Source organism: Camarhynchus parvulus, chromosome 13, assembly GCF_901933205.1.
Source record: "Camarhynchus parvulus chromosome 13, STF_HiC, whole genome shotgun sequence".
Classification (NCBI taxonomy): domain Eukaryota; kingdom Metazoa; phylum Chordata; class Aves; order Passeriformes; family Thraupidae; genus Camarhynchus; species Camarhynchus parvulus.
In genome coordinates, this window is record NC_044583.1 from 3,711,644 (window position 1) to 3,723,908 (window position 12,265).

The 12,265-nt window shown below is 38.2% G+C and overlaps 1 protein-coding gene across 1 annotated transcript in view; it reads right to left on the reverse strand.

The window, feature by feature from the left end:
- The window catches only part of DOCK2 (dedicator of cytokinesis 2), a 160,305-nt gene that overhangs the window by 108,465 nt on the left and 39,575 nt on the right, over positions 1 to 12,265 (reverse strand). The window contains exons 24-25 of the mRNA XM_030957232.1: positions 10,841 to 10,911; positions 10,453 to 10,559 (exon numbers count right to left, since the gene is read on the reverse strand). Coding sequence (XP_030813092.1) covers positions 10,453 to 10,559; positions 10,841 to 10,911 — 178 coding nt within the window. The remainder of the gene's footprint in view (positions 1 to 10,452; positions 10,560 to 10,840; positions 10,912 to 12,265) is intronic.

Consider the following 12,265-nt stretch of genomic DNA (forward strand, 5'->3'; position numbering starts at 1 on the left):
GAAGTGTCAAGCTACATGGAAATTCAGAGGTTAGCTATATTATTTCCTTTAAAAAAAGGTCAAACTTTCCATTAATACTAATATGAAAAGAATCAATAGATTTTAGTAAGAAAATTAGGTTTTTTGTGTAAATTAGTTTGGTTAATATTAAGGCTTTATGTCTATAATTTTTGACTGGCTGCAAGCTAAATAGCTTGTCGATTATACAGGAGAATTACTTAACTTTGTAAGGCACTTTTAGGACATTATTCATAAATAGAAGAAAAGAAAAAACTAATTAGGTTTTAGAAGACCCCTACCAGTTAAAATCATCCCATACAAGGATGAACTTCCAAGATATTCTGAAAAGCACATAGAATCAAAATCCATTTCCTAACATGGAAAAAACTCAGTGTTTCTAGCAAGGTAGGTCTGATCTCAGCCCAAGCCTGCGGGTGGACTAAAGTAAATATAAACCTGTAGTTGCTTCCTTGTAACTTTGAAAAGCCAGCTAAAACTATTTCACTAGGACATCACATAAAATATGAAATTCTTGTACTATCTTGGGACAAAGGAAAGTTTATTGAACCAGTATATAAATTTCTGATTCTAATACTAAGGTATCATTGCAGAAGTTACATAAGGAAAATGAGCCAAGTGCTTGTTTAACATCAGCAGTTCACTGGCCTGGGAAAAAGAGAAAAAAATTAAGAAAATGGTGGAAGACTGCAATTGAAAAAATAGCTAAAAAGAAAACTTTATGTTGTAGTTGATGATTTAGGCTCATCACTGTGTGCACTCAGCTGGGCTGCAGATGGCACGGAGCTGGGCAGGAGGGCTCTGCAGAGCAACCTGGCCAGGCTGGATGGATGGGCCAAGGCCAGCAGGGGGAAGTGCCAGGTGCTGTGCTCCAGGCAGGAGGGACCTGGGGTGCTGGGGACACCTGAACATGGCCCAGGTGTGCCCAGATGGGCCAGAAGGCGAGGGCACCTGGCCTGTGCCAGCCAGGTATGGCAGCAGGAGCAGGGCAGGGACTGTCCCTGTGCTGGGCACTGCTCTGGGCACACCTTGAGGGCTCTGCCCAGTCCTGGGGCTCTCAGGCAAGAAAGGCACCGAGGGGCTGGGCCAGGCAGGAGGAGGGAATGGAGCTGGGAAGGGGCTGGACTCAGTCTGATGGGGAGGGTCTGAGGGAGCTGAGGGGCTCAGGGAGGACCTTTCTTCTCTACAACTCCCTGAGTCGGTCTCTCAAGTAGCAGAAAATGCCTCAGGGGTTGTCCAGCCCTGGCCCAGGCTGCCCAGGGCAGTGATGGAGTCACCATCCCTAGAGAGATTTAAAAGATGGATGGATGTGGGGACGTGGTTTAGTGGCAGACTTGGCAGGGTTAGGTTTATAGTTGGACTCATTCTTAAGGGTCTTTTCCAACCTAAACAAATGTCTGTGATGAAGCAATTCACATTCTCACACCTCCTTCCATGCCCCAGGAAAGCTCAAGACAGACAAGGGAGAGACATGGAGAGGGGAAGATGCCTATTTAAATACTAGCTGCTTTCTTTTCTGCTTGATAAGTAATGTAAGAACATTGCCAACAATCTATTCTTTAATGTTAAGCCGCCCAACTTTTATTTGAACACATAAAACATCAGCATACAGTTTGAGCATCTTGCATTTTCTTCATCAAGGTCTGTCAAAAGATTTAGTATTATGCACATTCATCAATCCCAAATTCCAACCCAATTTTGGAGAGGTTCCCTGGCAGCACCTTCCTGCATAAGGACAGGTAGATCCACTGTTGTCCAAGATTAAGGAGTTATATGTTCTCTATTTTGGGTTTTCTTGGGTTTTTTAACCCTTCTATTCACCTTATTTTCTTTGGAAGATACCTAATGATTTCTTATGTACCAGGTAGATGAAATTCAAACTCTTAAGTCATTAATGCAATCATGTCATTAAAAAAGACATTTGGGTCTCCTTCAGCAAAAATCACAGACGGGTTTCATTCCTGACTGCCTCATACGTGCAGCCAAAATGGTAATAAAGATTTAACACCACTTTTGTCTCCCTTAGGAAACACTTCTCTTGATTCCCTGGCATGCCTGTAGCCATATCCATCTGTTAGGATGGCTTCATGCCCACTTAGAAATTGGCATGCCAATTTAATAAGGACATAGGTGTCATCTGAATACAGATTTAGAACAAAGCCTTAAAAATAAAGCCAGCGAACAACATTCTTTCAATGAGGTGAGACTTCTGATGGCAGCCAGTGCTCAATTAAAGCATTGTGCTTCTTCACAAAGGACATCTGTTCACAACTGCAGCAATCTTCCTGTTAAAAGTCTTCCCTCTTTGTAATTTGCAATTTAACTCTTTGGTTTACTGGGGAGCCCAAGAGTAATGATTTTAAAATGGCATACTTTCCATTCATTGTTGAATCTTAGTCAAAATTTCACAGCTTAGATAAGAGCAACAGAAAAGAAGGTACCACAGGCTGTCATTGTTATATTTTCTGAAAATTCCCTTCACCAGGATTTCTTCTCCTGGGAAGCTGAGAAGCCTCAGAGAAAAATGAAAACAATAATTATCTCATTTGCTTCTCCTGTGTTTTGCTGCTTTGGAATGTGGTTGGCGCTTGTTTATCCAACATGTGAATTGTTTTTACTTAATGACCAATCACCATCCAGCTGTGTCAGGACTCTGGAGAGTCACGAGTTTTTCATTATCATTCTTTGTAGCCTTCTGTAAGGATCCTTTCTCTATTCTTTAGTATAGTTTAGCATAGCATCATATCATATCATATCATATCATATCATATCATATCATATCATATCATATCATAAAATAATAAATTAGACTTCTAAGAACATGGAGTCAGATTCAATCATTTCCTTCTTTGTCCTGGGGACCCAGAAAATACCACAGCAGGTCACCTACAGATTCTGACAGTACTGCAAGATGCAAATTCTCTTTGTGCCCTGGACTCTAAGAGGAACATAAAGGAAGGAGAAACGCAGGATCCTGTGAGGCCAGCACTCAGCAGCTGCTGGCAGCTCAGTGTCAGCAGGTGAGGCAGAACGCAGAGCAGGTCCAGCACCCAGAGCACAGCACTGACCCCAGGAGCAGCTGCACTGGTCTGCACCTGCCAGCTTCCAGGTTGTGTTCAAGTGTTCCCCTTGTGAGGGCTGAGCAGTGCCAGGCACTCCAGGGCAGCCAGGACTTCCAGCACAGCCCTACTCTAGCCAAGAGAGCATTCCCAGCACTTGGTGCCTTTTCCAGCTCTCAAGCATTGCAGGCTGCCAGGCAGACACAGCCTTGTCAGCATATCCTCTCTGGCAGATTTACATCTTTTAGGTCCCTTCCAACCCAGGCCACCCTATGACTGTGAATTTTCACATTTCCTCATTTCATTTTACTGACACCCAATATGTGTCCTTATCAAGTGCTTTAATATGTTTTTGATCTCTCTTTTCTCTTTGAAGTAATTGTAAACATTGTTTTACACATACATTTTGAAGTTCATTGTTAAAACTAGTTCATCTAACTTGATTTCCCTCCACATAACAAGATTTTTTTAAAAATATTACTACAAAAATGTCATAATGGGTCAAGTCTAACAAAAAGTTATCAGTTGAAATATCAAGCAAGTCTCCTACTCATCCATAAACAAAAGTAATGGCTTTAATGCACATATGTTCATCACAAATGTATGCAGATAAATACCTACAGATATGTTTATGCCATACTCATCTATATCAAAACATTGCAGCAATAGAGCTGGCAAAAGATGAATGCTTGAAATATACGACTTGAAGTAATATTTAGAGGCAATGTACTACTGAAAAACATTCCAATAAATAAAAAAAAGCCAAATGCAAAATTCAAGACTGAATCTACAGAACAGACTGGGTTTCTATACAGAACCTTTTTAAAGGAATATATGATCAGTGAATAATTTCCATTTTTCCCAGTAGCTAAAAACAGCAGAGTCACATGCATAAACAATCTCCAAATTCAAGTATTTTAAAAATGTTTCAAATTTTTGTTGAACACAGAGTAGGGGAAAAAAAAATCAGAGAAAACCCCCACAAAATCCCAAAAATTTAGGCTTAGGAACTCTTGTCAGTAGGAACCAGATTTTAACATCATAATAGTAAAAATCAATATCTGTAACTCAATCCTGACCATAATAATTAAACTGAAAGATGCTTAATCAGAAATTACTCCTCCTCAAGCTTTATTTTTTCAAAAACATTTTTCTTAATAATCCTGAAGGTAAAAATGATACACTATATCAACACAAACTAGCAACAATATTCAGTTTGTGAAATGAAACCAAGTATTTCACAGGTAAAGCTCAATAATGTACACGAGTTGGGAAATCAATGTGGTTAAGGGTGTGTGCAATACTTCTCATGTTTAAACAGTAAAAGAATAGAAAGAGTTCTTCAGTGAGGAAAAAAAACTGCTACAGTCTCAGCATTTCTTTTGGCATCTGGCAAATTAACCCCTGGTGCTAACATATGTCTGTTGCTGCTGTTCTTCCAAAATCAGCAAGTGGTTTGCATATGCTGAACATGCAGCAGCTGTGTCTGGAGCCACAGCAAGCACAGGGCCTGCATTTCCAGCCAAGACAAACCCAATTCCCACCCTGACAGTGACCATCTGTGCGCCCTACTTAGAGCTCCTGCTCCTTGGGGTGAGCTGAGCTCTGCCGCAGCACAAACCCCTCTGCAGGGCTGGACTATGAGGGAATGCAACATCCAAAGCACCACTATCAAACATACACATTTCATCATGTGTTGAAGCACTTTATATGCATTTCTCACCAATAAAAACCAGTTCTCTCAAGGCTACTCATTTACAAGTTTCAGCATAATGTTTAGGCCTCAGATCTCTTCACAGAGAGCAGCAGGCACCATTTTCACAAGCATTTTTCCTGAGGAAGGCAGTAAGAACCTCAGAGAAGAAGAGAAAACAATTCTTATCTCTATTCACTGCTCCTGTTGTTTTTGCACATGTGGAATGTGCTATAGAGATTGTTTACAGAAAGTGGTTTAGTTATTAAACAAAGGTAAAAGTTGTTTTGAGTGATTAGCCAATCACTCAAAGCTGTGTCCTGGCTGTCTCAGACACTCAGGTGTTTTCTTTAGTATTCTTATAGTATAGTATATATTTAGTATAGTTATTACATAGTATTAGTGTAATATGGTATAGTTTTAATAAAACAATTGTTCAGGTTTCTGAATCATGGAGTCAGATGCCACTCATTCCCTGCGTTGGGGGCTCCCTGCATTCGATATAACATCAGTAAATATTCCAGGCCCAGCTTAGAATAAACATCTAGCTCCAAATACTGTAAACTCAGCAACACTAACTACAATAAAAACTCCATGTGATTTATGAACAGCTATATCTTAATTTGTTATTTTCTCAGAAACAGAAAGATGGTGGGAGAATTATGGCAGTAAGTTTCCTAAAAATAAACAAATGGAACAGTAACTCCTGAAAAGTAGTTTTACATATAAATGAAACCAGTCTAACAAAATCTCTTCACAACAGGGAGAGAATAATCCATTACATCCTACTAAACAGAGTGACAGATATGACAGGAGACAGTTTCTTACATCATAAAAGAGACTCTAAAATCCCATTAGAGGTGCTTATATGAGACAAGGCAACCATTTCTGTCACTTCGACATTTTAAAATAACAAAATATCAAGTAATCTAAAAGCAAAGTGTCAAAAATTAAGCAGATTTTTTGCCCTCTGACCAAAAAGGACTTAATATTTTCTAAAGACAAAACTGTATAACAGTCTGCTCACACATCCTGTTAGAACATTCCTAAATGCCACAGTGAAAGTGCACAAGCAGTGGAAAGCATCCATCATCCTGCACTCAGCCCCTCAAACACCTGCACCCCCATAACCTCTCCAAGCCGTGTTACAGTTGCAGAGTGGGAACAAGAAATCAATGCCTCTACAAAAAATGGCAATGTAATTTAAAGGCTTCTAAAAGTGCTTTAGTGCTGCAAGGCCTTTGAAGATCAATTACAGCAGAGGTGCACGGGAGCATTTCCTACCTGATGAAAGCACTCCACGGGTCGACAGTGGAAATTTTGAATGCCTGGGAATACCTAGCAATAAATTCAGTTTACCCTCAAGGTTTCCAACCTCAGGTTCATGTGTGACTTATTTAATAAAGGCAAATTTCACTGATTTTAAATTTTTTTCTAAAACACTTTCCCATGTTTTCACAAGCCTGCTTCTTTAACAAATGCTATGAATATCAATGGGTCAAAGAAGAGAAATGCCAGTATATGCAATCCAATTGAATGATAAAGATAACACCTCTGGGAATGGATGTAAATTAATTGAACAACTGCAATGAACTACCTGGAAAGAGACTAAACTCTGGAGAAAAAATGGATAATCTGAAACATACCAAATTAATAGACTTCACTGTAATTAGCAGTGTAGTTAAATATATTCCGTATTCATGGCAGAAAAAAATACTACCTGTTCTAGATAAATGTGAACTTTAGTTAATGATACTGTTGGCAATCTTACCTTAATTATCATGCTGCATCCTATTCTGAGATAGCCTACATGTGCTTTCATTCTTGTTAATGACCTTCCAGCTCATTGAGTGCAGTAATGAATCAGGCAGTGTCTACACCCCACACGCACTTGGTTCTCTACCCAATTAATTTGAAAATCAATTGTATTTAATGTACAGCAAAAAAAGCACCTTTAGAATCTTCTATTTTAAGCAATGGCAGTGTAAATGAAAAAAGATTTGTTTGCTATTTACCATGCACAGTATTACAACAGCATGGTACAGAAATGTTTCCATACCACTGTAGTATTATATATTATATAATAATAGATCTAATAATAATGTAATGATATTAAATTTGATATTATATAATTATATAGATACTTAATTGTGTATTGGCCTTTTCACATTCTTCAGTGCCTACATTAAACCTGATGTGGACTATGATATTATGTATAGTGTATATATATGTAGAAAGAAAGAGAGAGAAAGAGAAAATATATATACACATATAGTATATATACTATATTACCCAATATATACTATATATCCCTATGGTAATTACTATGTTAAGGTTGAAAACAAAACATAAATGCAAATAATCAAAAATAGCATTTAGACTAAATAAACACCTTGTAATTATTTAAAGGATGATTTTCTGCTGTTAGTAATATAGGGGCAGTGGGGTGAAAGGAAAGGTGTAAAGATCATTAGCAAACACAGAAACTGCAGTATTAAATACCCTAAAGGATACTTGAGTATCTGATGTCAAGTATCTGATACTTGACATCACTGAGGCAATAGGAGCATTGTTAGCTGGCCATTCTGTGTTAGAAGAATGGCAACTTCATGGAATGATCTCAGGAAAAGGAAAATATATTTGCAAGAGTCTATTTGGCCCTGACCAGCTTGCACCAAGGATAGTATAAAGGTATGTCTGCTACTCCAGTAAGAAAAAATAAAATAAAAAAGAAAAGTTGTCAGTTTCAGGCATTTTAAATTCTAAAATAATGATAATTCTAAATCCTACATTACCAGCAAGAAGCTGTTTTATTTTGTCACTTCATCAAACTACTGACGCACAAAATGTTTAAATGAATATTTTCTAGTTAGCAAAAATATTCTCTTGTTAGTACTACCATAAGTCATGATATTGCTAAAACAATATGTCATGATTAAGCTAAAGCAAACAGGGTATATTTTAGTTTTATTTTAAAATGACAGCAACTTGATTTCTCTATTTTGGGCAAATGCTTCTTCAAAGGACTTCTCTTGAAGTCCTATTAAAATTATATTTTAATCTAATACATGAAAAAAAAATCAATCCATTTCTCCAGACTCCTCCAAAAGGAGCACAGCTAAGTATTACTATAAGTTATATACAAAGTATTACTATATTAATTATCACAGTATAAACATTTTAAGGTACATCTTGCACATGTAATCCCCACAAGCACATAAACAAGCAGTTAATTTTTACATATTATTTAGTGGATACACTTTAACTGCCAATTACTAGTGCAAGTTTGGATCACAATACCCAGATATGCAGGATATAGGTGAAACAACAGGGCTAGCAAATCAGTCCAGTGTGATTTGCTGCCTTCATGCTCTCAGCTGCTTGGTTCTGCTGTCAAGTGTCTGATGTTAGCAAAAATGGTGGAGAACTTTTGGGCAATACATTTTTTTTTATCTACAAATTTAAGACTAAATGAATCCACTAACTACCTGTCAGGGAAAAATTAAAATGTATTAATTATCTGGTCAGCATTATGCAAAACCCACCATTTATTGGTTTTATAAAAGGTCCCCAGAATTAGAAATCCTCCTAGCAAAATTTCTTATTCATTACTACCCAGAAAATACAGAAACAAAACTGTGTCCTCCTTTTAGAATTCACAATGCATCCTGAGGTAGACATATCCCACGACAGACCAGCTATTTATTTCAAGACATCAGACAAGCTGCATTTACAAGCAACCAGCAATCTATTATTATTATTTATCTGCAGTAGTAAAAGCTTTAGAGAGTATTTTGCATTAACAAACCTCAGCTAAAGGAAGGGCCTGTTAAACACATGAAACAAGCGCCACACTAAGCAGACTATAATGAAAGATTCTTGGGAATCCAAAGCTCACTCTTTTCTCTTCTGGAACACACAGAGGGGTGGAAGAAAGAAGCTGTAGGATGAACAATAGTGAATAGAACTGTGAAGCACACTTTTATTGTATGCTCAACTGTTTTCCTGCTGAATATTTATTAGGGTTTATTCCTTATTATACAAGCCTGGGATCTGCTGTTCTGACTATCACTCCTGATCTGTGAACCAATAACAACTGAGCTTCTTTAACGAAAAGCTATTGAACCAAAAAAAAAAGTTTATAGCTTACACCTAATTTCTCAGTATTAAACACAGGGTGGCTGACTGAACTCTTGTAAGATCAAGACTTACTAGAGTTCAGGTGAGTGCCTTATTTGCACCCAAGTCTTTCACTCTTGTGAGAAGATATTTCTCCTTCTGGTCCAAATTCTGCTCACCACAAGCACCACAGATAAAACTGAGTCTGGCATTTCTGATTTTAGAAGCAGCAGCAGTAAAGGCATCTCATACTGCAAGGATGTATCAGATTCTGCTTGTAAAACAGAAATACAGTCAACTACCAGAGCAAACTGGGAATGTAGGACTAGAACTGTTTGAAAATTAATTAGAATCTGCTCTTAATAGTTTGGATCAATGTCTGGAGATACCTAAGGTGCAACTACCTGTGTTTCACCAATCCAAAGCAAATGTGAATTTTCACATAGTTTTAAAAAAATCACAGCTATTGACCATGAAACTATTAACATAAAGATAGGTTAAAATATTGCTTAATTTAATCTAAACAATTAAACCACCTACACTATTTTCTTGACTTTTTTTCCCAGGAAATCGACAATGGTCTTAAAACACAGCAGACACAGCTAGTTATTGTTAAAGCTTACAATATACAATTCAGTCTCAATGGAATACAACACAGGTCTGAAAATAAAGTTTAATTTTTATCTATCCTGAGTAGTTAGAGCTGCATCACTCTCCTGGCAACTCAGAATGGTGAGCAAAGCAATCCTCTCTCAATCTACTCACACACAGCACTATTTGCAACCCACTGTTGTACAGTCAAGTTCCTGGAATCATTATCTCTAAGCTGTCAGAAATTGGAACTCATCTGAGCAGTCCGTGTGCCTTTCAGGTTCTGAAGGTTATCTACACAGCAAAAAGGTGCAGAGAGAGAAGCAACCATCCACTCCACAGGAGAGGAGTCAGAACACTTGACACTGAGCTGAAACTAATCATGTAAAACTTGGCTACTCTGATAGGATTTCTTCAGCAAAAATTCATTTCTTGTGCTAATATGAAGGAAAACTGAGCACAATGGCAATAAGGGCATTTCAGTATCATTAACACTCCTGAGAGTTGAGAAAGACACAAAGTTCTGGTAGAGGCTCAGAAGCATTGTAATTCCTGTAAGTGGAAATGCTGCATTGCATTGCAGTGTACCACAGCACAGATATTTTTTTGCCCTCTTCCCAGGCAGAGGCCTTATTGAACATCTGTGCTAACAAGGTTTCACTTCCTGCTCCTATTCCATTATAGACCTTAAAATGAGTTGAAAGGGTATATGGCTCACCCACCTAACCTCTATAACATAAGAAAACCACACAAAACTGTTCCTCTGAGCCCCACCTGTTCCTTGCTCTAGGCTAGCAATCACACTTTGTACATCCTGTGGAAAGAGCTGAATCCCTTCCAGAGCCCAGGCTCCTGGCATTCACACTCTTTCACTATTTGTTTCACTCCATTTCAAACGTGAATTGCACAACATGTAAGTCACTGAAAATTTTCACGCATTTATTTGATGCCTCAGAGGCATTTGGTATTTACCTTGTGTTTTAAAAAGGTTGCTGCGTACGATTTCCTTCATGGACTGCACTTTCTGCTTCTGTAGTTTCACTGGTGGAATGCAAGTGTAAAATTCATATAGTAGTTGGCTGCATGAAAAGGAAAAATGTCATAAATACCATACAGATGAATTCATCAGGTGTTAATAAGGACAGAGAGAAAGAGCAAAAGATCACATATTTCTAAACATTCATCACTTTTTAAGACTTAAATTTATTTATATATCACAAATTTGACAAGAGACCAGTAACAAACATATCCAGGGACCCATCACTGTCTTGATCAGTAGGAACTGGTGTAGCTTTGTGGGACTAAACTGATCTCCAAGAATTAATTGCTGACATCTAGAAAATGTTCAAGAGTGACTCACCTCAGTAACTTGGCATCAAAAACCATTTCAACATCGTGAAGAACTGATGGGATGTACTTCAAGGCAGCAACCTGCATTGACAAACAGATCATGTCAATCCTGTGTGTTTATACAGGCACATGAACAGCACAGAGCACACCACTGAGACCCAAAGCAAACTGATAAACTTGGACTTCTTTCCCCAGACTGAAATTTTACATCACATTTGAATAAATTTCGTCACAGAGCTGCATATGCTGAGGATATATAGAGGAACTTAACTACCATAGTTCCAAGTGGATCTGACTCTCTCCGTGAGAGTTAGACCAACCCAAGCAGTGAGAGGGTCCAGCTTTGTAGATTATCTCCTTGCAGACCAGTAAAAGTGTCACTATGATGCAAATAAGTAAACCAGGCATGGATCAAAGCAGGAGCTGTACCAATTCCATCCCAGAAATGTGCCGTGCAGGAGGCAGAATTTGGGGTTGCAGTCACCCACCCATCCTGATGCCACCCTTCCAGAATAGGTGAAAAGGGGAGTCATGTCCCTACCCAACCATCTGCAGCCAAGCTGTGGGGTGGTTTATCTCCTCCTATCAGTTCTTGTTTTGACAGCATAGTGGGATAATCAAACCTTACCCTGACAAGGGTAAGAGACAAGTTACTCTTCTTACATGCACAAGTAAACTTCAGCAGGCAATTTCAGGCTCAAAATCCTCACTAATACTTAAGGCTAGTGTGCATAAAAACTAACTTGCAGTACTTTACTTCACTGTGCAGCCTTAGGGTGTAAATTCCTACTAACATTTTGCTAAAAACTATATTACAGCGATGTGAAGTCTTCTAGTACTGATCTATCTGATAGAAACCTATCTAGGTTCAATATTTCTCTTACCTGTACACAGCAAGCTTCCTGTTAAAAACTTAGTCTCTTTCTTGACAGTAGGGGGCTTAGCATGAAGATAATCAGAGCACAGCTTTCTTTGGCTCTCTTTTAGACCTTTTAGACACAATAAAGCTATAATTTTATTTGTATGAGCTTCCACTGCAGTAGCCAATTAAAAAAAACAAAAAAAAAAAAACAAACAAAAAACAAACAAACAAACAACCAAGAAACAAATTACATCTTGATTGAAAAAGAGAGCTTAGTCTGCAGCATGAGTGAATACAATATTTCAAAGAGGCTCAGAGCTGGTTTATGATACCTTCAGATAAAGTTATTCTCCTGCAGATCTCATCCCACACTCATACACAAACCTAGAAAGGTCAAAGGAGTGTTTAAAACCTGTTGCAGCTTCAACAAAGAGATTATACCTTCTACTGATCTTGGGGAATCCCCGGGCTATTTAAAGCACCCAAACAAGCGCCTGTGTTGGGCTGGAAACTGCCTCCAGCTTTAATTCAAACAGGTGCTGCTCCTTGCTTTTCAAGCAACAGATACGGCAT